Raw genomic sequence first — 25,380 nt, forward strand, 5'->3', positions numbered from 1 at the left:
ACGAAGACAGGTATAGGAATGCCATAGGAGGCTACGGAGTGGGCTGGAAATATGGGGGTCACGGAGCTGGACACGGGTTTTATTATGGATTTGGGTAGAATAAACATCGATAACAATCAATGACTTTCATTTAACTAAGACCATATTTCTCGACATTTCAAACCGCATCTTAAATATCGGTCACAAGCACAAAGCTCAAATGTGAACAATAGATAATAGTGAAAGAAAATATATTGTGACAGTAGATTTCTGTTAGCTCATTTAAATATTAAAGGAACTTGATATCACCGTTGTTTCGGTCAATTTTAGTCATTGGCCTCGCGTAACTGTTCTCTAGAGGATCGAGATTCGAGTAAGTACATTATAACGCCTGCCCTCGAGGACGACTCACGTCGCACGCGCGTTAATAAAAGTTGCGCTGAGAAGGTTGCGGCTTGAAAGAAGGTACCGTTTTAATTCAATTTCTCTTGTCTTGCTATGCACAATGGTTACTGGTTTTCTTTGTTCCATAACGAAACGTATAAAAAACACAATTTATCTTTGCTTATATCGGAGAGATGTTTAACTCGGTTTTATGATATTGTTACGAAGACGGGTTGACTGCAATGTTTCTAGATTTTTCCTTTACTTAGAGAGCTTTTCAATATGCTGAAATGTGGTTTCTGACCGTTTCTGGAGTGTAAACCCACATATTACAAAGTTATAATTTTCATAATATTACCCTAGTTTTCAAAGATGTATTTAAAAATAACCCCTTGAAGAGATCGACGTTATTTTCTACCCAAACCCCTAGCTCGTAAAAATATTTAAATAAAATACAATATTGACTTTTTCAATTAATTGAAGATACCTTTTACTTTAAACTTTAATGATACTTCGTTTAATAACTATAATAATCATTAAAATATATATTGTTATAATGTTTAATTATAAATATATAATAAAATCTATCCGAAAATGAGGTAAAACATTTGGTTGTATTTTAATGAATGGTTTATTATAACTAAATAAAACCAACCAACCAACCGATGTTGAATACATTATAGGAGTAGGTTTAAAACATTCTATTATTTTGATTGTTATTTATAAAATTACTATGTAACTTCTCAATATAGCTGATATTGGTGCATGAACCTTGTTCATGGCTCGCTTATGTAAATGATACTAGGTATGCAGTACGCTTATCAATATGTAATTCTAGCCCACGTGAAATACGGGTAATTTGACCCTAGTTGATAGAACGAGATCGTTTCAGGACGACTCATCGAGGCATGTTTATCAATCAAATAACTTTTATCCGATGTTACTAATACCCTTAATATATGTGTAACAAAATATATTAAAATCTTTATTTATCGGTTACATAACTAGTGAATAACGGTGAAAACTAATTTTGTGTATGGCTTTCAGAACATTAGCAGACTGAAATGAGGTAAGGTTCGATATTTTATTAATTAATTTAATTACTAATTCATTTTATGTAATGAGGGGGCTTTGGCACTAAACATTTTCTAAATGTCCAGTTTCAGAATTCAAGTTGCGTTTCTTCTTCTAGTTGGTACTCTTTTGGAAGCTGGTGTACCTAAAGGTCTGGTATTACTTTTATTAATATAATAATACAACCTTCCGTTTTTTTTTTAATTTCTCCTTATTTCACAACTTTAACTTACACTTAAGAATACAATGAAAAATATTTATGATTACGAGACAAGGGCCCAAACTTTGAAAACCCCGTTATATGGTCTTCTTCGATTGTTGGATCAAATTCCAGTAGTTTAGTTATTATAGGTGTTTTACTGTTACGTAATTGAGATAGAACCATTTCGGGACGCAGCGGTTAACGCAAGAAAATTTAGCAATATACGTATTATTTTTTTGCAAATGTAATTGAATATTGTGACATAAACAGGCCTCAAATAAATCCAAACGTTAATAATACATTACAATAATAATTAAATACAAATCAATAATTGTCGGTACTTACCTTTTTATTTGACTTGACAAAGTACTGTGTAAGCTATCGCCATTTTTACACAATCAACCAGGGCCTTCTTTATTGCATCGTGTTCAAATAATCAAAATACAATTGAAATACTTTTACATCTCAGGTTTCATCCTTAACAAAGCAACTAAAAATGCCTACAAAATGATGTATCAATCTGCAACTTGGCCGGTGGCAAGAGACACATGCAATGATCTTGGGGCGCACTTAGCAGTACCTCGTTCACAGGTCTAGTTTTATTCATACTACTCATTTTGGTATATATATATGTAGTTAGTATAGTTTTTAGGACATAGACAATGTTTGTTTTTCCTAATTTCAATACCAGATAATCGCCACGAAAGATTAATTCACTTATCATACTACAATTAGTCCGAATGATGTGTTTATGAATAAGGCAGATAAACAATAATGGCTGATTCGATAATTTTTGGTTAATTGTCGCTCCGATTTTACTTTTTTTTTTTTTTTTAATAATTTTATGGCCTGGTAACGAGACCTTTAAGCCAAGTCTTATTTACGGTCACTAATTCACATGTTTCCGATTTTACTCGTTACATTTTCTTTTTTGAATATGATTATACGAGTAATAGTAGTTACCACAGATCTATATATTTTATAATGATCAAAATTGAGACAGTTAAATTTGTCTTTCAGGACGAGTTCTTCTTTATCCAGAAACTAGTCCGTGGCATGCATTACCCCAGCATCAACGGAACAGATAACAAATTAGTGGTCTGGCTTGGAATCAATAATTTAGAAGACTATACAATTTGGAGAAATATCTACGGTAAAATATTCAGGTGTTATTATATCATAATAATGTATTCGAATTCCTCTTATGAGTAATTATTTCTGGAGGGTAACAACCGTATGAACCAACGGAAATTTATTTTGTTTGTACCTTGATTGAAATAATACCGTATGGTTGTAGTAAAAGCTGACCTAATCAGGTTCTCATATGCCTCACGCCTTTTCCACCAGGGATAATGTCAAATTACTAATTTTATTATATGTGCCCCAACCTGAAATAGAACTCGATAACTAAATATAACATTCCTATTTATTACTTAGAATGCATTTTACATAACAGTTTTAATAACACGTAACAATAAGTATAATATTTTTCGATGCATTTATTTTGTTCAATTTCACTTAGTTAGATTTTTAATAGATCGGTCGTATTAAGAAAGTAGAAAAGTATAATTGAGAAATAGGCTAGTCACGTATTGCACGGCAATGTATCACTGAGATAGGCTGCAATGCGCGGTGCGATTGCGCTCTTTCACTCCCTCGGTAATTGAAAACGAGATTATGTTTAATATGCGATTTATAGTAATTTGATTTATTTCTGACGCTCCACTTGCTTTATGTTTATTGCTGCAAAATTGACTCCGGTAATTAATGTTGCGTAAATAAACGCTGTTTTAAATGTGCCGACTCTATTTCATAAAGCTGATTTTTATAATAAATCTCGTAGGTGTTTAATCTGATAAAATTATATGAAGTTTTCATAAGTGAAACATAAAGGTAACTTTATAAAAATATAATATACGGGTATATTTGTAACTTATGCTATAACATAATTAAACGATCCTAGTGCTTAGATATGAATTACTCCAGTATAAATAGGTAAAGCGGCTGAATCCCTCAGTTGCAATTCCAGACATGGGGGCGATCGTCAACATCCACGACTATTTTAATGTAAAGTGGGAACACATCGTGATCCATGTGGTATCGAATTATTTCAATATAATAAGTATTATTATTATTTTCTTATGTAGCCAAGTTCAAATTTCAAGGATCGTTATGCTCGCTTAAATCTTTGTTTTTAATTTATTATTAATAACTTGAGATGTCATGTGAAACATGGTGTAATGGTTGCAGGTCCTTACAAACGTTGTGTAAAACAAAATCTTGGCGATTAAAAGGAGTGGCAGAGGGTTTATTGTTTTTCTCTCCCGTTCCACGCCCTTGATTTGAGAATTGGCAGTAAATATAATTTCCTGCAATTTATATACATTTCTGTTTTTGACGTTCACAAGAGTACATTCTGTTAACTATATGAATAAATGATTTTGAATTTTGAACAATGTAAATTGAACCATTCAGTAAATACATACACGCAATATTAATTTTCAGGTAAGTAATGTGGGTATGCCGTGCATTTCTGATTTCCGACGAAGATGAAGAATTTTATTGAATTTCCCTTCGACTACGTGACAAATATTTAAATGTATGTAATTTTGTTTTAGGTGAAGACATAAAGGAGACTGGATTTTCGACATGGACTGGAGATAACGGAAAGGGTTTTAGGTAAATATTTTATACTAACTAGTCTGGCCATACATACCCTCAAAGTGGGTACGGAGCCATCGGTCATATTCTAGACACTTCAAAAGCTTGGTATCAGCCGTATGTTCGTATATCGTACTATCAACAGATGCAACAACACTCCATCCGTCGAAGAACCAGAAAAGTTCGGCGCGGACGCGTGTTGTTGAACTACAAAGGCTGTTAATGCTGTTAAAGCAAAATTCGTCGAAACCCCATTAGAAAAGCACTCTGTAGAACTCTGTCGCGTTCTAAACAAGAAGGAAATACCCTAAATCAATCTTTAGAATTAAAGAGGCAAATAAGAAAGGTGCTCAAGTGGTCAAAACGGAACAACGAGGTCATCATCCTGCGTCAATGATGGTTTGGTGAGGGGTGTCTTATCACGGAGTCACAAAACTACATTATTGTGAAAAAGGAGTGAAAACTTCAGCCAATTGTATCAAGATAAAGTCTCGGATCATGTTGTGAAATTTCTTAACAATACACCTTTTAAAAGTATACCTTGGACTTTCTGCACGATTCTGTCCTTGGTCACAAGGCATGAACTACCCAAGGCTGGCTTGAAACCAACGTTCTGGACTTTATGAAAGCTGAAACCTGGCCCTCGTCTAGTCCAGACAGCAACCCTTTAGACTTCAAATTATGGTCTATTTTAGAGGACATGGCCTGCTCTAAACGATACGGTGACATTGAGTCTCTCAAAAAATCTTTGGAGCAAACAGTGGCAGATTAAAGGCCTGTACAAAAGCCAAGGCTGGCCATTTCGAATAGAAAGTGTTTTTATTCAATATTGAGACTTTAATAAATATGTAGGCATACATTTTAATAATAATACATAAATTAAAATAAATCAGTGGCAATACAACCTCTTTAGGTCTGGGCCTCAGATTTCTGAACCTGTTTCATGATGATTTTTCAATCTAATAGGCAAGGTAATAAGCCTGACATTACGTGGCTGACACACGTCGACTTTTTGGGTCTAAGACGTGTCGGTTTACTCACAATGTTTTTCTTCACCGTTCGAGCTAATGTTAAATGCGCACTTAGAAAGAAAGTCCGTTGGCGCACAGCCGGGGATCGAACCTACGATCTCAGGGATGAGAGTCGCACGCTGAAGTCACTAGGCCCACAGTGCTGTTATATTACATTACTTCATTTTAAAACAATGCATTTTCATTTTTAAACAGTACTTATGGCTGGACTAAGTATAGATATGTACTTTTTATTTTATGAAGAATATGGGTATAAACAATGAAATAAAAGAGACATTGCTTTTGCCAATAAACTACTGTATGCGCTATAATTTCAAATTTCTGCTTTATATTTTAAAACCATTACAATCAAACGCCGTGTTTTTTACTTTTTATTAGGTACGTACCTACTTGATCACAAAACTAAAGGTCTGCCAGATGTAAATGTTAAACAGGGAAAATTTAGTGTAAAAGATGAAAACATTCTAAAATATAATTATTTTTATTTCCAGTAATGCTCCAGAAGAGCCTCACTGTGGAGCAATAGACGCTGCAAATCCAGGACTACGAGATTACTGGTGTCACAGAAGACAACCTTATATCTGCCAAATTGACCTCAAGCTAAATTATCAATAAATATTTTAAAATAAATTATATGATTAAGTCTGTATTTTAACATGTGTTATATCCAAATACTAAAGCTAGCAATGTTATATTATCCATAATATTTCCAAAGACATGCAAGTGTGTAGTTATTAGAATTGTATACTGGCTAGAAACTATACAAACTAATAGTATAAAAAATAAATTGTATTACAATTTGTTATAAAATATTTTCAACTCTCATGAATTTCTTTTAACTTAAGGTAAAAGTATCCCTAGCCTTACATAATGCCGAGAAAGATTTTAACTCTCAAGCTCAGTTGCGAGTTATCTTAAATTCCCATAAAAATGGTAAAACCGACTGAACCAGCTAATAAAACTTTAACAGATTTGCTTTCAACTTTTAATTCGGTCCTAATTCGTAACTGAAAAGAAGATTTTGGATTCTTTAACATATTATCACATAAATATTTTCAGATAAGATAATAATATAATACTAAGAGATAATAAAACTAGGAGATTTAAAACTATGATCAAAAACTGCATACGTATTACGAGTAGAGTAAATTTAAAAATATTAAATACAATCATAATAAATTGAAATCCAATGGAAAAAGGCTTTAGCTCTTTTGGTCCACGCTAGATGGAATCATTTATTTTAGAAAGCTCCATCTAGCGGTAAATAGTAACACTTGTATATAAATATGTATTTGTGTTACTAGTAACATTCATTCTTAATTCAATATCCATTGTCACTTGTAAATTGTAATAAATATTATACGTCAAATCTTAATTTTCTAATATTGTAGGTTATGTTTAGATTGTAAAAAAATTATTATTTTATGGAATAACCTTTTAAATTAATAGTATTAAGGTACATATTGAAAAAAACATTTTATCTAATAGTCTAGTACCGATATCATCTAAAGATCCTGGTATCTAAATCAAAATCTAAGCTAATATGTAATTTATTTTATTTTAGATGAATTATCTAAGAAAAGGAATATCACTTCTATCGCTTGGTATTAAAACCCATCTCAATGCTTACCCCGGTAAGTAAATTACATACTTTATACTGTCTAGATTTACAAAATCTAATAAGAACTAGTAACTGAATTGTGTTTGCACAGAACGTTCAAATTACAATCCCTTTCTCATCAATACTTTGCAATCACAGTAATTTATAGATTTTACAGATATTTTATTTATTACAAAATGAATATTAGACAATACAAGTTCTAACAGTAAATTAACATTAATTTAAATGTGTGAAAAACCACTAACCACAGAAGTATGTTTTTTTGGATGGATCTCTTCTCATTTGCCATAAAATTTTAACGACATGATTATAAATCTTAAATACAGATAAATTTCTCTTTTGACAATAGATATCAATGAACTTACAAGCCCGAGGTTGTCTGTTGATGTGACACCGCTGTGATGTGTGATTTTTCTTTTTACGTGGGCTATTAACACTTGTTCTGAAAATTTATATGATGAAACTATTGACTACAATACTACACTAATATAGTGTTTTTGTAACGCTGGATTTTCTTAGATTAGATTAGAATGTACACTACATTATAATTTAATGATTAGCATGGACTGACAGACATAGAATAGAAATTGAAAATAACTCTTTTCTATTTTACTACATGCTGATTTTCATTTGTTTTTGCCTTATGTCATGTTTAATTGGAGATAAACAATAAATTTTGAAATAAGTAAGACAAAAGACACACATAATGGTTGGTCACATACTTATGAAGGAAAATTTTATAGGAGCAAAGTGCCTAAACATTGCTAAATGATGACTATAAATAGAGTACGGAGTTTTATAGGTTTTGAAATTAATCTTCTGCCTCCGGAGTCATATAAAAATTAAAGAAATATAGTTATAGGGCCATAACAAACTTGCGAGCAAAAATCTTTTGTATTTAGGATAAACACCGAAAGTCATAAGAATCTTTTATCTATTAATAAAATAAAGTAATAACAATTCTAATTAGCTAAATTATTATTTAATTGAAATGTTTAGGTGACGTTAAAATCCTTCTTGCTTTCGAATTTTGGCATCGCTTTCCTCAAATCTGTCTGGGCTTTGATGAATCCTTCTCTCTATGTTTTATCGCATACCGTGGCTAAAGTTTCGGTCCCAGTTTCTACTACTTGAGTGCGACAAAGTAGGCATAGTAAATCCAGTTCTCTGCTCAATAAACAATCGAATGCCGAAGATAATTCGGTTATAGATTTTAATAGCGGTGTTTCAGTAAAACTTTCGTGCCAATTCAAAAGATTAAGTATGCTGTTGTGTTAAAGTTAAACAGACGCGTTTCGAATTCGGCGTGCAGCTAATTCACGAATGTGCCGCTGGGGATCTGTTAACATTGCAAGCAATATTCTGGGTGTGCGAAGTAGCTGTTTCGTTGTATTGTTTCTGAGTCTGTAAGTAGTCTAGGTAATAGGCCTCCAATGATATTGGTAAATATCGCGTTAACTCAATAAGTGTAAAGAAGTGCCTCGATCCATCTTTGCAGCTTTAATGAGTTTTTATAGAAAACGAGTTAATGCCTGATGGAGGCATGAGACATTTTACCCGGTGATACTTCACTAAATCGCTGGGTTAACTAATCTATACAAGTAGTACTGGTCGGTACTAATATCTTTAACAGAAAACTCCGGTAAGTTCGTAGGAATAGGAGTAAATTGAGTTATGAATCTCTTCTCACAGTTTTCAAGCTGCTTACTTAATTGTTCCCGTTTGGTGCCCAGATAATATGAAAATAATGTATTACAACTTAACGTATCAATTATCTCCGCCTACTACGCCAATTCTTGAAAGGCCGGCAACGCACTTGCGAGCCTTCCGGCAATGTGAGTGTCCATGTGCGGCGGTATCGCTTCACATCGGGTGAGCCTCTTGCCCGTTTGCCTGCTATTACATAAAAAAAAACTTTTTGACGCTTTGCCTGTAAGATTTTTTTTCGACCCAGCATTCAAAATCAAATACGTATATTCAGTTTAGATGCGTCTTAGCGCATGCTTATGAATGTCAAAAGCGTTTACAAAATTCGCGACATTTTCATATGTTTATTAGGGACTATACACGAGAACTTACTCCTTTAGATGTGTCTTTATATTAATTTTTATTAAATTGCGACCCGCCCAGGCTCATGTTTTTGGTGAGCAAATTGCTAGGTTCATTTCCTACTCTAAGCTTTATACACTACACTGATCTGATTGAAGGCCCTACACGCCGAGCAGCTAGTATTTTAATAAGGAAGTAAATAAGAAGAGGAACCAGTATATAACTGTTGTTGCCATCTGCGTCAGATGCAGCTTGTTCAAATTAAAATTGCATTTCTCACTATTGCAATGACATAAGTTATATATTCCCCTGTTTTGCAATTTGGCTGATTCCGCCCGTCCTTAGAGAACCCTTCCGCGTAGACCAGGGATTATGTCCGATGTGCATGATTTTGTCGGCATACCGTCAGCATATTCCAAATTTGCAATTGTATATTATTAAACGATTTTTAGAAAATAACAGACAAATACCTACTATTTGGTAATTGACTATACTAATCATTTCATTAAAACTTCTTTAAGACACATAACTCGATTAATAATTGGCTGTAAAAAAATCGATTCCAAAAAGTATTAAATAGCAATAGTTCTTTTTTGGTTGACCAAGTATTTCTAAGAGAATTAAATGATACCACCAGCTTTGGTTCTTAATAAAAATCTTACACAATCTCATTAATGAGTAAAGATTTCTTTGCAGCAGTTAATTGTTCTGGCCACGGTACACATAAATAAGGGTTGCGAATGTGAGAATGTGACGGGGGTAGTGTGAGTCGGCGAGTGACCGCTGCGTCCAGCGTAATCTCATCGTGATTCACACCTAGACGCATATTGTCCTATTGCGCAGGGGTGCTCAACTGAAGCATTTCCAGACAGCCTGTGTACATATATATATTGTAGGCGAGATTAATTTTACATGGTGAAATAGCAAAATGATGTCTTATGGCATTCCTATACCTATTTTATTCTTTATAATTACAATTTTTAAATGGTCCAGTGTATTATATCTATAAATGTAAATTTACATGAAGCTATAGCTTCATGAACCCTGCATCCAAGCGTGATTGGCAGGTTGGATGCTTCGATTACGTTGAAAGCGCTAAAGCAATTTACGCCTCGACTCGGACTTCACAGTAATTGAGACCTTGCCTACTCTGAATGCCAACAATATTCCTTTCATAAATTGCTACTATATTGAGAAATGGCGCCTTTTGCGACTGCTAAGTAATCGATGATATTATTTTGCGTCGAATGATTGTTTTTTCTGATAATTTTTTTTCGTACCTCAGTCCTCCGTTTCCGTTCTTAGTCTTTCGTAATTTCAGGGTGGTGAAAATCGTTTACAAAACTTACAACATACCGTATCTTCTTTCTTACTGCTTTAGACACTGAGAAAAAGAAAAGATTTTCAAATATTCACCAGGAAGTCATACATAATGTTTCATAGTTTTCATCTGTCGAGAAAAGTTATAATCATCACGATGTTTAATGACAAATTAATATTTGTCTGATGGTTTTTGTATAGAAATTAAAATTTCTCGTAATACCTATAATTTATTGAGGGACCACCCAATAAAATCTGAAGTAGTTACATTTCGCAGACTATAAACACTTCAGGCGCAGCGCACGCCGCTGTTTATAACTGAAAACGCGGTACCCTATCAAAATAACGGAACAAAATGAAAGAGTTGTGTATGGACATTGAATGCGTGGGACAAACACGCATCAAACTTTCTCATACATTTGCCATTGTTGGACAGTTTTTCTGAGGATGCACGCCTACTGCTCTATATTAAGCTGTTTTCAATATAATCGCATTTTCTTTATACATAATTTTTACATTTAGAAGAAGGAAACCTCCATTTACTCCACTCAAATAGAAATAACACTTTGCCAGACATCACTCAATGTTAAAGTTGATGCTTATTTTTATAATGACGTCCAGCATCCAAAGAATAGAAGTGCTGATTGGCAATACATCTCGTTTATGACTTCAATCCTTTGCTCTAATTCTACCTTCTGAGAAAGTAATATTACAAATACAGGATTATATGTGCCGTTTGGCTTTGTCGATGAATGAGCTGTTCCTGGACAATTGCGAAAACGATTTGCTTTTAACTGATAAAGTGTAGAGCTATTTACTTATACAAATATGATTTACAACGTTCTGCGAAACACAATGCTCCCGTGGCCAACTCTTGCCTATTATTTTTTATACGTTTGAGGACGCAAGTGAAATAAGAGTCATGCTGGCTAAATATCAGGGCTGTCTCTAGTTGTGGAGACGTAGATCATTTATTTTACCAGACGGAAGGTATTTACAGAAAATATTTTTTCCATACTTTTCTATTTCCTATATGCTATTTCATAGATATAGCAAAATTCAATTCAATCTTCGCTTTGTGCTTGACACTTTTCGTCACACAAATTACATTCCATTAATTTAAAATTGACGGTGGTCTTAACATTGGTGACAGCCCTGAGTATGACAGTGGATAATTTCAAAACTGTGTCCGTCATCTGTGGACAATGCCCACTATTAACGGATTATAATCCGCAAAAAGAGCAGGTACAAGCGGTGGCGGGTACAACGACGGAGCGAAAGCGTTAAAATATATAATAATTTTAAAATTTATTTATTAGATGACACAGTAGTTTAGTGAATTATTTTTAAGACCTTATCATACTGATAAGCGGTCACGGTTGTGTATTTACTTTTAAACATGCCATGCATGGCAATACATCGAGTACATATGTAGTTTCTTCTTATTATTTAAAAAACATTTTCCGTTTTCCCAATTTTATTTCGTCTGAAATAGAACCCAGCTATACATTGAATGAATGTAGGACTTGACCAATTACCAGTTCCACTCTGAACTGTTTGCTTAAACCGCTCGCAGTTTGTAGTTTGGTCCATCATAATACTTGCGCTAGGCAGATGCAAAATTGTCAATCCCAAAGAGCGGAGATTACCACAAACAATAACAAGACGTGACCATCGGGCAGCACCACTGTCCTGCCATTACAAATGCATTTAAGTTGTTGCTCAAATAAAAATAGCTTCTGAAACGTGCCTAGTTCTCAGCTAAGCCATTCTTTTAGCCTAATAATGTTGTTATTGAAGAATTACGTGGCTCTTCATCGCAACTGTAGCTCACCGTTTCAAACTAAACGGATATGCATTTTGACTCTTAGAATGCTTATTTTCGCTCAGATTAGAATCACAATTAGCATCTCAATTATTTACTTCACATGTAAATCTAAGTTTTATTGATCGATTTAGAATAACGGAAAATAACGTAATGTCGTATCAAGCTACAAATAGCTACGGCGTAGATCTGTGCTTTTTACGAAGCTGACGTAGCATTAACGGTACCCTTACGTATAGCTTATATCCAAGTAACCCCAATCTACAAGTCAAGTTATGATTTCCGACCTATTTTTGGTCTAATGACATACTTATTTACGTTTGTGATCATAATGTAATGCTCCTGTTAACAGATTGTGTCGGATTTACAATAAAACTGTGGTGAATAATTTAACTGCTGAATTTAATTCAGCAGCTTTATGCAGACCTTGCGCCGAGTCGTTATTATTATTACTATCTTTATTCCCACTTAATTATGTATTTGGCAGACCTATGCTACTTTTTCAATACTAAGAGTCCACTCGTAAATTGTCTGCTACAATATTGCGGGCTTATCGATTGTGAGAGAGTTGCATGGTAGATAGCGCTGCGCTTGAAGTCCTCGTGTTATTTATGCCATTCTATGTTCCTATTGCCATCTTCTCATGGTTATTCGGTTTATTAGGTCTGAAAGGCCATCTTTAACGTGCCCATTTATATAAATCCAGCCCTTGATAACGGTACAAAAGCGATGACTTATAGCGTTATGACATGCAAAAGGTGTCGTGGCACCTTTCCCTGCACACTTGGTGCACCGATTCTACACGGTGTCAATCACACTACCGCTATGAAATTGATTCATAATAGAATGTCAAATATTCCGCATCTCTTTATACCAAATAATTGCACTACGACGAAATGTGATTCAACCGGAATATTCCTGTTACGTTACCTTTCTTGGGCTACTTAGGTAATATTACAGATGCATAGCATTATTGTTTCATAAATTATCGCCTACAGAAATTGAATTGTCATCTGCGTGCACAAAATGTATGCCAGATCTTAAAGAAACTGTCACCTAACATGCAATTGTGTGGGCATTGTCCTATTTTAATTTCGCACTATTCTTCCTCCTTCCATTTGCGTATCCTTTATCTCTATAGGCGACACATTTCGCAGCCTGAAAATTGTACTTTTGTGTGGATAAACCCTTTCCTTTATACTAATCCGTCTACAATTGACACAATTGTAAGAACGCCTCCGATACAAGCAACAATACGGTAACTGTAGGTGAACTTAGCAAACGATTTTCAGTTTTATGGCATAGAAAAGAAGGTTGATTTTATTCGTTTGAAAGCGATGTATGGATAATAATCCGTGAAATGGCGTTTATTCCAGCACCTGCTTGGTGCGACTATAACGGTTGTTAATCAGTGAAGATGCTCTTCATAATGCGTACCTATGTATCATAAATTGCAGAAGAATGCATTGTGATATGCATACGAAATATTGTACTGTATTACTTTTTTACTTGCTAATAATATTTTAATTAAATTTATTATCTAAGATTTAGCATTTTCTATTTGCATATATTGTACCAGTGTCGGCAAAAGCTCCTCTGAGCGTTCGTAGGGCAACCATCGACTTGCTATACCAATTTAAGGTAATTAACGGACTTTTGCATTACCCAGAAATTTTAGAACGTTTGTCCATACAAGTACCTCGGGAGTCGTTTATACAATCGAAGATGTTTTCACATCCCACGTTGTCGAACAAACGTTGCCAGAAACTCTCCAATTAATAGGTTATGTCGCTACCATAATGAAATTACACAGAGTATTGACATTTTTCATGGTTCTCTGGCCTCAGCTAAGAGTAGAATTAGGACACAATACCGATAATTTATTTTCTTGGTTCAAATAGTTTAATTCGTTTTTGGTTTGTATTTTAATTTTTATGGCTGTTTGTATTAACACTGTATATTGTATCTACTTGATTTTGCTAATCGTGTCCACATGTTATAGGGACGGCACCGTTTTTTATATTTTTTATTTGTATGTATGTCAATTTATATCATGTGCTTGTCCTAATAAAAAAAAAATTATAATAATTCTTGACATACGTGAAGCTTCATAATTATTGTAAAGGTTTGTGACTATTTGAACCTTTAAAAGACTAAAAATAATTTCAGCCATCGTACAAGCAAAGCCACCAGCTCCCGTTGGCCTTGTGTCACGCGCCGTTTCTTCGCTGATGCAGATGCATAAGAACGGTCCACATAAGAAGACCAGGAAATCCAGAAATCCACTTTTGGGGAATCCGTTCGCCAAGGTATATGAGTACATAAAAGTAAACTAAGGAAAAAAACTGGAACTTTACTTTTTTCTACATAGATTCGATGCTATAACATCTATGCATGAAAAATATTAATGATATATGTTTATAGTAATTGTCATATTGTTTCATTTAAACAGACCAGACTGACTACCTTGTCGTTTTTATTATAGTTTTATCAATCGTAGTTTATATTATAGTACTGGATGACAACCACTCGTTTTGCATTCCTCAGGGCGTAGTGTTGAAGACTTTAATCAAAAAACCGAAGAAGCCGAACTCAGCCAACCGTAAATGCGTGTTGGTCCGTCTCTCGAATGGCAAAGAGATGATATCGTACATCCCGGGCATCGGTCACAATCTTCAGGAACACAATATTGTGCTGGTTCGAGTGGGACGGTGAGTAAATTAGTTTCCCGTTTCAAGTCAGCAAAAACATATTTATTTTACCCGATTATTAATAATTGCGTGTTTTATTATTACGCGAGTATGACCCAGTTGAACCCGATTTAAAATAAAATCGAATTACGTTAAGTTTGCTGTGAAAAATTATAACAAAAACTAATAACGCTTATGTGTGTCAGTTACGCATAGAGATGATAACAATTCAACTTTGTAATTTTATTTGATGAATTTCTGAAATAAACGAGAAATAATAATTAAATGAGGTTTTTTTTTTAATAAAACTAACAATTCTCGTGACTTTCAGTGTCCAAGACTGCCCCGGAGTGAAGCTGAAGTGCGTGAGGGGAAAGTATGACCTGCCCCACGTAGTCAAACAAAAAGTCTAGATTAGTTTAAAAAATTGGGCCTGTAGATAGATATTGTTATTATTAAACATTAGTTTAAGTATTTCGGAATTTTCTTTCTATGCCTTGTTCTTTTTACGCCACAGCGCGATTATATGCCTTATAAATGATGTATTGTCCTCGAAGCGAGGTAAATTGACCTCGTGACTGGTTGGTTACCGCGTGAGGCCGCTTGCGCAAGCTCCACCCATAACGCAACATTTAGGGTCTTTTTATGAAGTTACATATGTAGATAGGTATATGACCTTTAGTCTGTGCCTTGCTTATTTTAATACAGTAAACGAGATAGTTTTATCGTGAACTCCTCAGTTTAAAAGGTTTATCGACGGAATGTGGTTTTGTTTTAGGCCTTTGTTTCTTATGTGTATTTTATGATGTGGATAATATCACACCATATCAAGATGCAATAAGAATTACTTTGCAACAAAAATATTACAATTTTTCACCTGAGTTTAGTTTTTGATTCACTTGAAAACGGACGCAGAGAAAAGATTTTTTTCTGTTTTTATTCGAGACGTTTAACTCGGGAAGCTTGAAGTTGTTAAGGTAATCGGTTCAGTTTTCAGCCAAACTGAACTCGAATGGCATCTCGGACCACCGCGATGTCTTTGTTGCGTCATCCCGAGGGATTATTGTCGCAATAACCACTCTTTTTATGACAGCTTAGGACAACGCATTGTTCCGTTTCTTAAATACTTTATGGTCAAAATATTCATGTAATCTGTTGCCTTTTTTTATTTACTAAGTCGCTATAATTATAAAATATTTGTCGACTGTCTCTTAAACTCAAAATTGTCAGAGCTCTTACATAATCTAGTTCATTTCTAAGTTAAATTTATTAGGCTGGCTCACAGATATTGAGTTATAAATTAAATTTATATATTTAATATTTTTTTTAAAGTATGATTAAGTTTACTTGAATAATTTTATCTTAAGAATGTTTTTGATAAATAACAGTGGTATGAAAGGGATGATTAAAAGATACAGTTAAAAGAATATTCATATAATTTACTTAAAAACTAAATTACAGGTAACCTTAAGACTAATCTCTCAATAAATAAGTCATATTAACAAAATTGCACACATTAACATCGAACTGAACTACTCTAGCAGGTGCAGGGCTGGTGGCATCGGCTGCAAGCTTGCGATGCGAGTTGCCCTTTCAACTTAGTCACTTCGTTCTTGAGATAAGTCACTTTGAGAGCAAGGTGGATTTCCCTCAGCTTCCGTCTGTCTCTGCTCTGTTTGGCTGCGAAATTGTTCCTCTCCCGCTGCTTTCTGTATGAATCGTCAGCGGTTTGAGTGGTTTGGACCGCGCGACGCATTCTCGGATTGTTTCCTAATAAGGTTCCGCCGTTCTTCTCGGCCATGGCTCTCAAAGCATCCTTCTCGAAGGCCTGAAAGTCTGGGTCGTCAGACAGGGAGTCCACGTCCATCATGTGACTCGGCCGTTTCCTATCGGCGGAGACGGGTGAGTCAGGTGGTGAAATCATCCCGGTTCGTAGAGGCGGGCTCGTGACCATACTGGAGCAACTAGACACCGGTGAACTTTCAGGCAGCGGCACATAGAGACGTTGGCACGTGTAGGGTTCACTATAATACGGTAAATCACTTCTGCATTTCGTGGAGAGGTCGAGAGCGCTTTCCTCGGCGTAAGGCGTCCAGAGAGCCATGGTGGCGTATTGATGATCGATAAATGACTAATGTGTTGGGCGATGCTCGAGTGCTTTTTGTTTGCCAGTGGGCGGGGCTTAAGGGTAAGATGGACCCCTCCAAAGGGTTGGCTACCTGCGGGTAACGGGATCGGCGCGAATGTTTATTATGGTTTATGCTTTGCGTTTGTCGCCTAATTAATTAAAATTTAGAACTTACTACTACGAAATTCAATCAGAATATCTAAAACTGGAATTACTCCGAACCAATGATAAAATGATGTATGGGAGAACAGATAAAGCGTTTGTTTGCAATTTTTGACGACGAATGTTGGTCTTACAAATATTTATTGAATACATTCAGAGTTTCCGCGGTGCTTCGATTACGATAAATTACGAATACTTTCATATATAAAACTAAATGCATATATTTAGTTTTTATTTAGCTTTTAAAAAATATTTACATATTTCTTTGTTGTGTTTTGTAGGTTTAGAAAATATGTATTCTTTTTACTTTGCTTATTTGTTATTAGGTTATCGTTAATTCGCTTAGGGCTAATATACATGTGTTTTGCATTTTTCGCGTAACTAATAACAAATAGCAATTAAGTAATGTGTTTACGACTAAAGATTTGCCAAAATCTGCCTCCGACCTAGTGTATTTTCAACTATAAAAAAACATTGTGCAGAGTATAAGCTTAATGTTAAATAATTTGTCATTTCATGGTTAATATGGTTTCTTGAGAGATAATTCCACAGTCTTTAAAGATTTATCAATTGTTAATGACCTTCGCATTAGTTATCATAAGTACGTAGGTGCCTACTAATTATCACTTTCCTGTTGTCGGTTCTGGTCTGACATCAAAACAATTATACCATTAAATAATAATATTACAACCGATATCTTGGACATAGTTTAGAAAATTTCGAATACTTTTTATTTTATTCAGTGCCATGTGGTCAAATGATGAGGTATTGAAATTCGCTGAAGCGACAAATTCGCCATCTGTTCATTTCCTTCCAAATGAACCTTCGGATATTATTGAAAATATAGCCACAGATCCCAAGAGATATACTTACTAAAAAAATGATAATATTCTCAATTGAACTTTTATCCACTATCTATAAGGTAACCTGAACAGTAAAAGTTTAACGGTAAAATAGAAATTGATTTTCAGCAATTTGTTTATACAATTGCGTAGGTAGGTTACATATGAAAAGCTTAACTACATTTTATTTCATTATTGTACCAAACGTAAAAACAGTGTTCCATTGCGTTTATATTTTTTCACTTATGAACCTCTATATAATCATAAGATAGCCTGTTTTAATTAAATTGTAGTTTCTAAACAATAAAATCACTTTTTTATATAAAAAAACAATGGGTTAAATGCGGGAGCAGTGTTGGCGCAAATTTTATGACAGCAATAACGGCGGCATGCGTCCACAGATTAGACATCAAATTACGTCGGTAACGAAATATTAAAATTAATATTTTTATTGTTTCTCCGTAAGCTCGAAATTAAGGATCAAATTAATGACGGAAGGCAATAAACTAAGCAGGTAATTTTTGTTAAACCGTATTACCTGATACATTTATTACTTTGAATAGTCACTATCGATAAAAACATTTTTTTTAAATTCACAATGAGAATTAATTTGTTTTACGTGTGATATCTATTATAAAATTCTTTTTTTAATTCTTTTTGGTATCCTGTTTTTACATAAAAATGGCGCGCAACAATTATAACTCAAGTTAATATTTTCAATTTAGTCACAGTAAGTAACTGTACAATATGCAAATTGTTTTGTTCCGTGAGGATTATGAGATGTAAGATAAAAGGGTGTCCATTTGTGCACTTCGCAAATATTCTGAGAAGTTTGGCAAACTCTAACGGGCCTATTTACATTCTTAAAATTAAATCCCAGGGGATCTGGTGACAGCTAGCGGTATTTGTGACGCCAACCACCTTAAAAAATATTTTATAAGTAGGTATAGAACCTACTAGCAACTAAGTAGGTACCTTTACATTTATTTAGTTAAAAACTCGTCACATTTTATCTTTATATATATAAATGCATAGAATTCGTTCAATTACTTTTTATCACTTAATTTGCCACATTTATGTATACGTTTCTAAATTATTTTTCAGCGTGTTACAACAAACGTGTCTGTCTTAAAAATATCAACTAGTACTACGTTTCATTCTTGTAGTTTAATCAAAGATATTGTTTTTGATCGTCAGTTAAAGCGTTTCGTCAAATTACAAATCTTTGTTGAACAGATCTATATTGGAAAAAATGTTAATAGGGGGGTTGTAGGGCGTTAACTTAATTGTTGACAAGGGCATCACCGAGGGTCGCACCCCTATTACACATCCCTTGCGTTTGCGCTATGTACTATTGATCTTATATTTATATATAAAACGTCGAAGAGACGGCCAATTGAAATTATAAATTTACTGTACGCTCGTAGGTGCTTCGTGCGAGACTCGTCAGCAAGCCTTTCTTGACCATAATTCCATGAGTTAACGTTCCTATGCAATCAAATCTCTGATGGCTGTGATGCACGTAGGTATGTTCTGTTCCGATATCAATGCAGATGTGAAATAAAGCCAATTGTTTTAAATTGATTATTATAGAGCTGAATATTATTTTAGGACAATAGATATGAAAACACATAACGGCAGGTTATTATAACCCTGATTGTCGCTTGCACACATTGTGTAAACCTCAACCTCTTTGTTGTTATCTATCTCTAACGATCATTATCATCTGGACAAGTTCTTTCGCCTGCAACGAAAGGTGGTAACACCACACATGTAACAACAATCCTTTAATAACAAACGAAGGTCTAGAGACACGCGACCATATTATTAGATAAGATCTTACACTCCCCTCATCATATTGCCAAATATTCGGGTTACCCAACGACATGCGTCGATATTATTTAGATTTGTCACAGAGAAGCTTCGATATGCCGCAGTGATTATAAATTGACTAAGTATTTTGTCGAATTTACACCTTAATAAAAAAATTAAAGCATAGAAATCTAGCCTGGTCTCAACAAAAGGACCCAAATATTTTTTAAAGTTTATCCCTTAGTTCGATATTACGGGAAAGAATTTGCGTTTAACCAAACAAACTAAAGCTCTCAAAAGGAAATAGTTTTTCCCGTTTTTACAACATTTTCCATTGATTCTCCGCCTCTATTGATCGAAGTCTATAATACTTGTCGAATGTAGTTCTTTATTAGTAAAATAAATACGTTCAACAGTCTTAGAATTTACCCATTACAAAAAACAAATATCTTCATATTATAATTCTAAACTCCCAGCAAGTACCAATACGGGCGTATGTTATTTAATTATGAAAAAATAGAATATATTAACAAGGTAGGAAACATTTTTTAATTGTTAAAAGTGTATAGAAACCTTAACTAAATGTTCTAAATCTCTATTGGCTGACTCGGTGGTAGGTATATTGCGCAAACGCAGGCCCCGCCCCGCGATGAATTCCGTAGAGTTCTCATAATACATGAGCTTATATGTTGAATATGGCTTGACTTTATAATTCCCACTTAATGAGGGTTAAATTAGACATGAAAATTAATTGATATAGCTTAAACAGCTAACTTTGCTATTTAATTGAGGGTTTTATAATAAAAGAGTAATGTATGCATAATAATCTTTATTGTATACTTTTGATTTACATTTTTGGTATTATTCACTTAAGGTATTATTCGCTACATTTAACATAACACATTCTAACTCTCTTACATACTGGTATTACATCCCTTTTACGTTCCAATGCCTACTTTTTGTCACTTTTAAGCACATACAAATAGCACCATTAATATCCACTAAGACATCTTAACTAGCGGCGCTGAAGACAGCTGGCACATACTCCACTGTCGAGCTGCGACCTCATCTCAGCCAATTTCTTTTTCAAAAACGTCACTTGAAACGCCAACCGAACCTCCCTTAGCTTCCGTCTGTCCCTGCTTTGCTTCGCCGCGTAGTTGTTCCGTTCTCTTTGCTTTCTGTACATGTCATCAGATGCTTGGGTGCTTTGAACGACTCTCTTCATCCTTGGATTGTTTCCCAGGAGACTTCCACCATTCCTCTCTGCCATAGCTTGCAGCGCGTCACGTTCGAAGGCTTGATATTCCATGTCGTCTGAGAGAGTTTCATCTTCCTGATTCCAACTTTTGATCGAGTCTGGAGATATCTGTGAGGTAGGTACAGTTTGTGGTGCACCGTACGACTCGTAGTAGTAATGATCCAAGTGTGGGTAATCTGGAGACTTTTCTATGTTCTGTTTGGTCAAGTCGAGCGCTTCTTCCGTGTAAGGCGTCCAGAGAGCCATATCGTGTGCTTCCCCTAGCTCTTTAAATCGATGAATGGCGGGCGAAGTAGGGGCGGAGCGCTAAAGCGGTAGGGTGGGCCTAACGGGACTACTTGCGACACTCGTTCGATGTTGATGCTATTGTTTTGTGATTTAAGTATAATTACTAATCTAAGTTTGTTTACGTCTATTGGGTGATTAAGGGTTGAATAAGATTTAATATAAATTAATTTGTTTACCTAAAACTTACCCTGGGCCCCGTGTAAACAAGTCATTAAGGTACCTAGTTGGTGTTACTTTTAATATCCGCATGATTTGAATTTTATGGCATTATAATTTTAATAAATAATATGTTATTGTGGCTGTGACCTTTACTTTTCGCTACTCATAAAAAATAGTTTACAACCGGCCGACCTAAATATTAAGTTGTTGTGAAAGTAGAGTTTTTGACTTAATAAGTTATTATAATTTTATTTCTGCTATTATATAACTGATTGATAATTAATATATAATTACCAATTAGGCAGAAAAATAGATATAACGGTTTGAAGCTTCAAAAGGTGGTCATTTTCAGATAAAACAGTTCTCATCACCTTCTTAACTAACACTAAATCCAAACACGGATATTTATTTAAAACCTTCGTATCATGTGTATTCAGTATAGGGTTACCAGCAGCTGTGAATAACATTTATCCAAAAATCAATCGTATGTACAAGGAAGCGAAGAGATAATTTGCCATGCATTGTAATGTAGCGTTTCGCCACGCGCCTGTCATTTGGGAAACCCTTCCTCGTTGAAGGGACAATTTTTTCTAACTGTGAAAAACGTCATCAATAAAACTAAATGAATTGAATATAGCTTTCATCTTCAATGGCTCTAGGTCAGAATAATCCTAGAGAAAAGTTGCTAAAACTTGTTTGAAATGCCTCTTTTTTATCCAACTTTAATCAATCAACTCATTGTTAATGTTCCTATTAAGTTAAATATATCATCTGGGATATTATATAAAATGAAAGCGATTATAAACGCAAACAGACTAATAATTTTTCTAAAAACGTTGCTTTTGGAGCTCTGGTTTTAAATCTCATACAAACTAGATACGTTTCTGAATAATAAATAAAAAACTTTAAGGTTACGAATACAAATATCCTGGAGGTGATGTACTAGGTACCTGAAGGTAACTGAATACTAACACGTGCACATAGGAGCACACATATACAAACTTAAATTACTTTATTTAGTACGCAATATAATAAACAGTAGATTAAAACTAACCCTTCATTAAAATAACTACTTAGTCTGTGATAGCAATTCAAAATGCGAATGAGCTAGTCTGTCTAGCCTCCACATAATCCAGGCCCTAAAAACAATGTTCCCATATTTTATTATCTGTACCATAAATTTGGAAAAAAAAACTCTTCCGTTCCACGCCCTTGATTTGAGAAAGTAGGCAGTAAATGTGTAATTAAAGCATATTACCTATATGAATAAATGATTTTTGACTTTGACTTTGATTAACTGTCACATAATATCCAATAAATCGCTGGGTTCAATAACCTTTTCCTCAACCTCAACCTTTGGTCTATTTAACCGACTAAAAAAAACGAGACTAATTTTATATTCAGTACTTACCTACTAAAAGAGATTTAAATTTTAAGAATTATAAAGTACCTACTTATTCACGTTTTAAAATATAATATATTGTTAAAATTTAGATTTCAAATCAGTAAATAAAACATCTCTAGTAGGTAGTGTCTGACAACATTATATTTTGTTACTTTTTGCGGTGAATTTGTAAACTGTAACAGTAGTACTGTTACTAGTAGAATACTTACAGATAACTCATTTTATTTATTGAAACGTTTCGAAGATTGCCTTTTAATAAAAGAAATCGGTCTCACTTGAAACGATTTTCAGTATTAACCCTTTGCTGTCACATTAACAATACGTGGGACCACCGCTGGACATTATGTCCCAAAATGGCGGGCGGAAACGCGTTTCGCACAATAAGCGCAAATGGAGACAGTTGCTTCCTCGATGACGCTTCGATGGGCATTTTAAATTACGCTGGACATGCAATTATCTTTGGGAAGCATTTTTTCGTGCTTTTGTATGACATGTGTATGAATAGATATATTACAAATGACATTGTATAATTTTGACAACGTCATCACTTGGATCGGGTCCTAAATTGTTACTTTAATTGTCCACATTGTACCTACTTCCTAGATTATGATACATTGATGGCAGATGCAGTAGAAGATATCTAATGGATCTATGTCTTAAAAACGCTTTACAAGTGAAGATATACCATATCCGTTGCTCATATGTTATTAGTTTAGTAATCAGCTCTCGGGTCTTAGGTTCGATTCCCGCAAAAATATATGTACCTTGTGTATGAGCCACTAAGTCACCGCCGATCAGTCTATTTATCCGTTGGAAGAAATAAGTGAGTTATATGACATGTCCATTACGGTATTTTACAAATAAAGATACATTATAGAATAACATGAACTTTCTTTAACATTCATTCAAACGTTGAATAGAAATAGAACCGGTAATCTTAACCACATCGAGACACCCGAACACAACATGATTTATTGTGCCTCAACAATCCGATTTTTTTTCTCCCAAACATAATGAACGAACGGGAATATAAAATGTGTATCAAACTAGTATTAAATGTTCACATCATCCATCTTGAAATATGTCAACAAAACAAAATGGTCGAGCGTTAGCTGCAAAGGGTTATCATTTTTTTATTTTACAAAATATAATTACTAATATTAGAAAACCGCTGTGGTTTGTATAAATGTAACCATAGCAGTCTTGTTTAGGAGCGCGGCAAATGCATATAAAAGTAGATTTTTAATTTACTGTTTAGGTTGGTTAGCGTTAGGCTCTCTGATATCTGACTGGGTAAATAAATGACCTAATTTATTAGCCGCGGTAACAAATGCCTCAACGTTCTCTCGCCATATACGTTGTTTGCTCTCGATCTACAGAGCCGAACTTGCGTTACCGCACGAGTCTGTACGTCATGCTCCACCCGCTTTTTTCATTTGCTCCGTGTCATCGCGAAAGTAATATCAGTTTTCGATATGCTGTTCAAGTTAATGTAGTTTGAGTTGCTTACCAGAAATGGCTAACAGTTCAAAGCAACTGTCTTTCAAGACTTATACCACCAATTCTTATACCACACGAATTATTATAATAATTAGATACATTTAAATTATAATATTTATTATTAGTGCCTATTGTATAGCATACGTGTAGGTAACCAAGTCAGTGTTCAGTGTTCCCCTATTGTTTTGTCAATCATTAATAACAAGTCGACAGTCACCTCAAACAAATAAATTTTGCGACGTTGTTGCATGCAAATTGTATAATTGTCATTGTTTACTATTTTCGCAATAGTACCAAACAAAGGGTTGGTCCGTTGCACCAACAATTGGGGCAATTTACATAAATTTCTCCATAAGCTTAGCGTGACAAATTGTATACACTAATTCGTTGCAACTTTCTCTATATTGACTTCTTTTGTTTAAAGCTTTCTAGTTCAATTCATAAACTGTATTTGGAAATATCTACTTAAATGGGCGTAGGCAAGTACTACTTAAGTAAACCACTTATAGTAAACTAAGGTAGCAAATTGTTTTATAATTTTAATAGGTAACAATGGTTTCGACAAATTATTCCCTAATACAAAAGAAAGCAATAATTTAGAATTTTAATCTAGAAATTATATGCAATAAAACTATTATGCCAATCACAGTTAAATTAAAGATGTTTTATATAAGTTTATTTCTTCGAGTTTAAAAAAAATTGAAGAAAAGTAAACTAATTCATTAAAAACAAAGTGGACATGAAAAAACATTATTAAATTTATAATATACTTTTATAGTAGTAATAGATAAGTCAATTTATAGGTACATACAATTCTCATTCAAGTAGAATTCCGTAGAACGTGAGTGAAATACATTTAACATTCTTAATGTACTTAAATGAAATATATTATTTTATGATATGATTTCTGGAGGTTTACTACCTAACTAAATAGTTTTAGAGTATTTCTTAGTTTCCATTTATTTATTATAATAATAATTGTTATTT

At 34.1% G+C, this 25,380-nt stretch overlaps 3 protein-coding genes across 3 annotated transcripts; 2 read left to right on the forward strand and 1 right to left on the reverse strand.

Moving 5' to 3' along the window:
• Positions 1-356: 356 nt before the first annotated feature.
• Positions 357-6,115, forward strand: LOC123710509. Its single transcript, XM_045662512.1, has 7 exons — positions 357-444; positions 1,411-1,432; positions 1,524-1,588; positions 2,109-2,230; positions 2,660-2,792; positions 4,258-4,318; positions 5,823-6,115. The coding sequence occupies exons 2-7, from the start codon at positions 1,428-1,430 to the stop codon at positions 5,944-5,946; spliced, it is 510 nt and encodes a 169-aa protein (XP_045518468.1). The 5' UTR covers positions 357-444; positions 1,411-1,427; the 3' UTR covers positions 5,947-6,115.
• Positions 6,116-6,726: 611 nt separating this feature from the next.
• On the forward strand, positions 6,727-15,310 carry LOC123710345 (40S ribosomal protein S12, mitochondrial). Its single transcript, XM_045662174.1, has 5 exons — positions 6,727-6,787; positions 6,896-6,965; positions 14,316-14,455; positions 14,694-14,857; positions 15,168-15,310. Exons 2-5 carry the CDS (start codon positions 6,896-6,898, stop codon positions 15,247-15,249), a joined length of 456 nt encoding a protein of 151 aa, XP_045518130.1. The 5' UTR covers positions 6,727-6,787; the 3' UTR covers positions 15,250-15,310.
• A 1,063-nt stretch (positions 15,311-16,373) lies between these two features.
• On the reverse strand, positions 16,374-16,940 carry LOC123714887 (thyrotroph embryonic factor-like). The gene has a single exon (XM_045669526.1). It carries the CDS (start codon positions 16,938-16,940, stop codon positions 16,374-16,376), a length of 567 nt encoding a protein of 188 aa, XP_045525482.1.
• Between the last annotated feature and the right edge of the window lie 8,440 nt (positions 16,941-25,380).

Source organism: Pieris brassicae, chromosome 1 (assembly GCF_905147105.1).
Source record: "Pieris brassicae chromosome 1, ilPieBrab1.1, whole genome shotgun sequence".
Lineage (NCBI taxonomy): Eukaryota > Metazoa > Arthropoda > Insecta > Lepidoptera > Pieridae > Pieris > Pieris brassicae.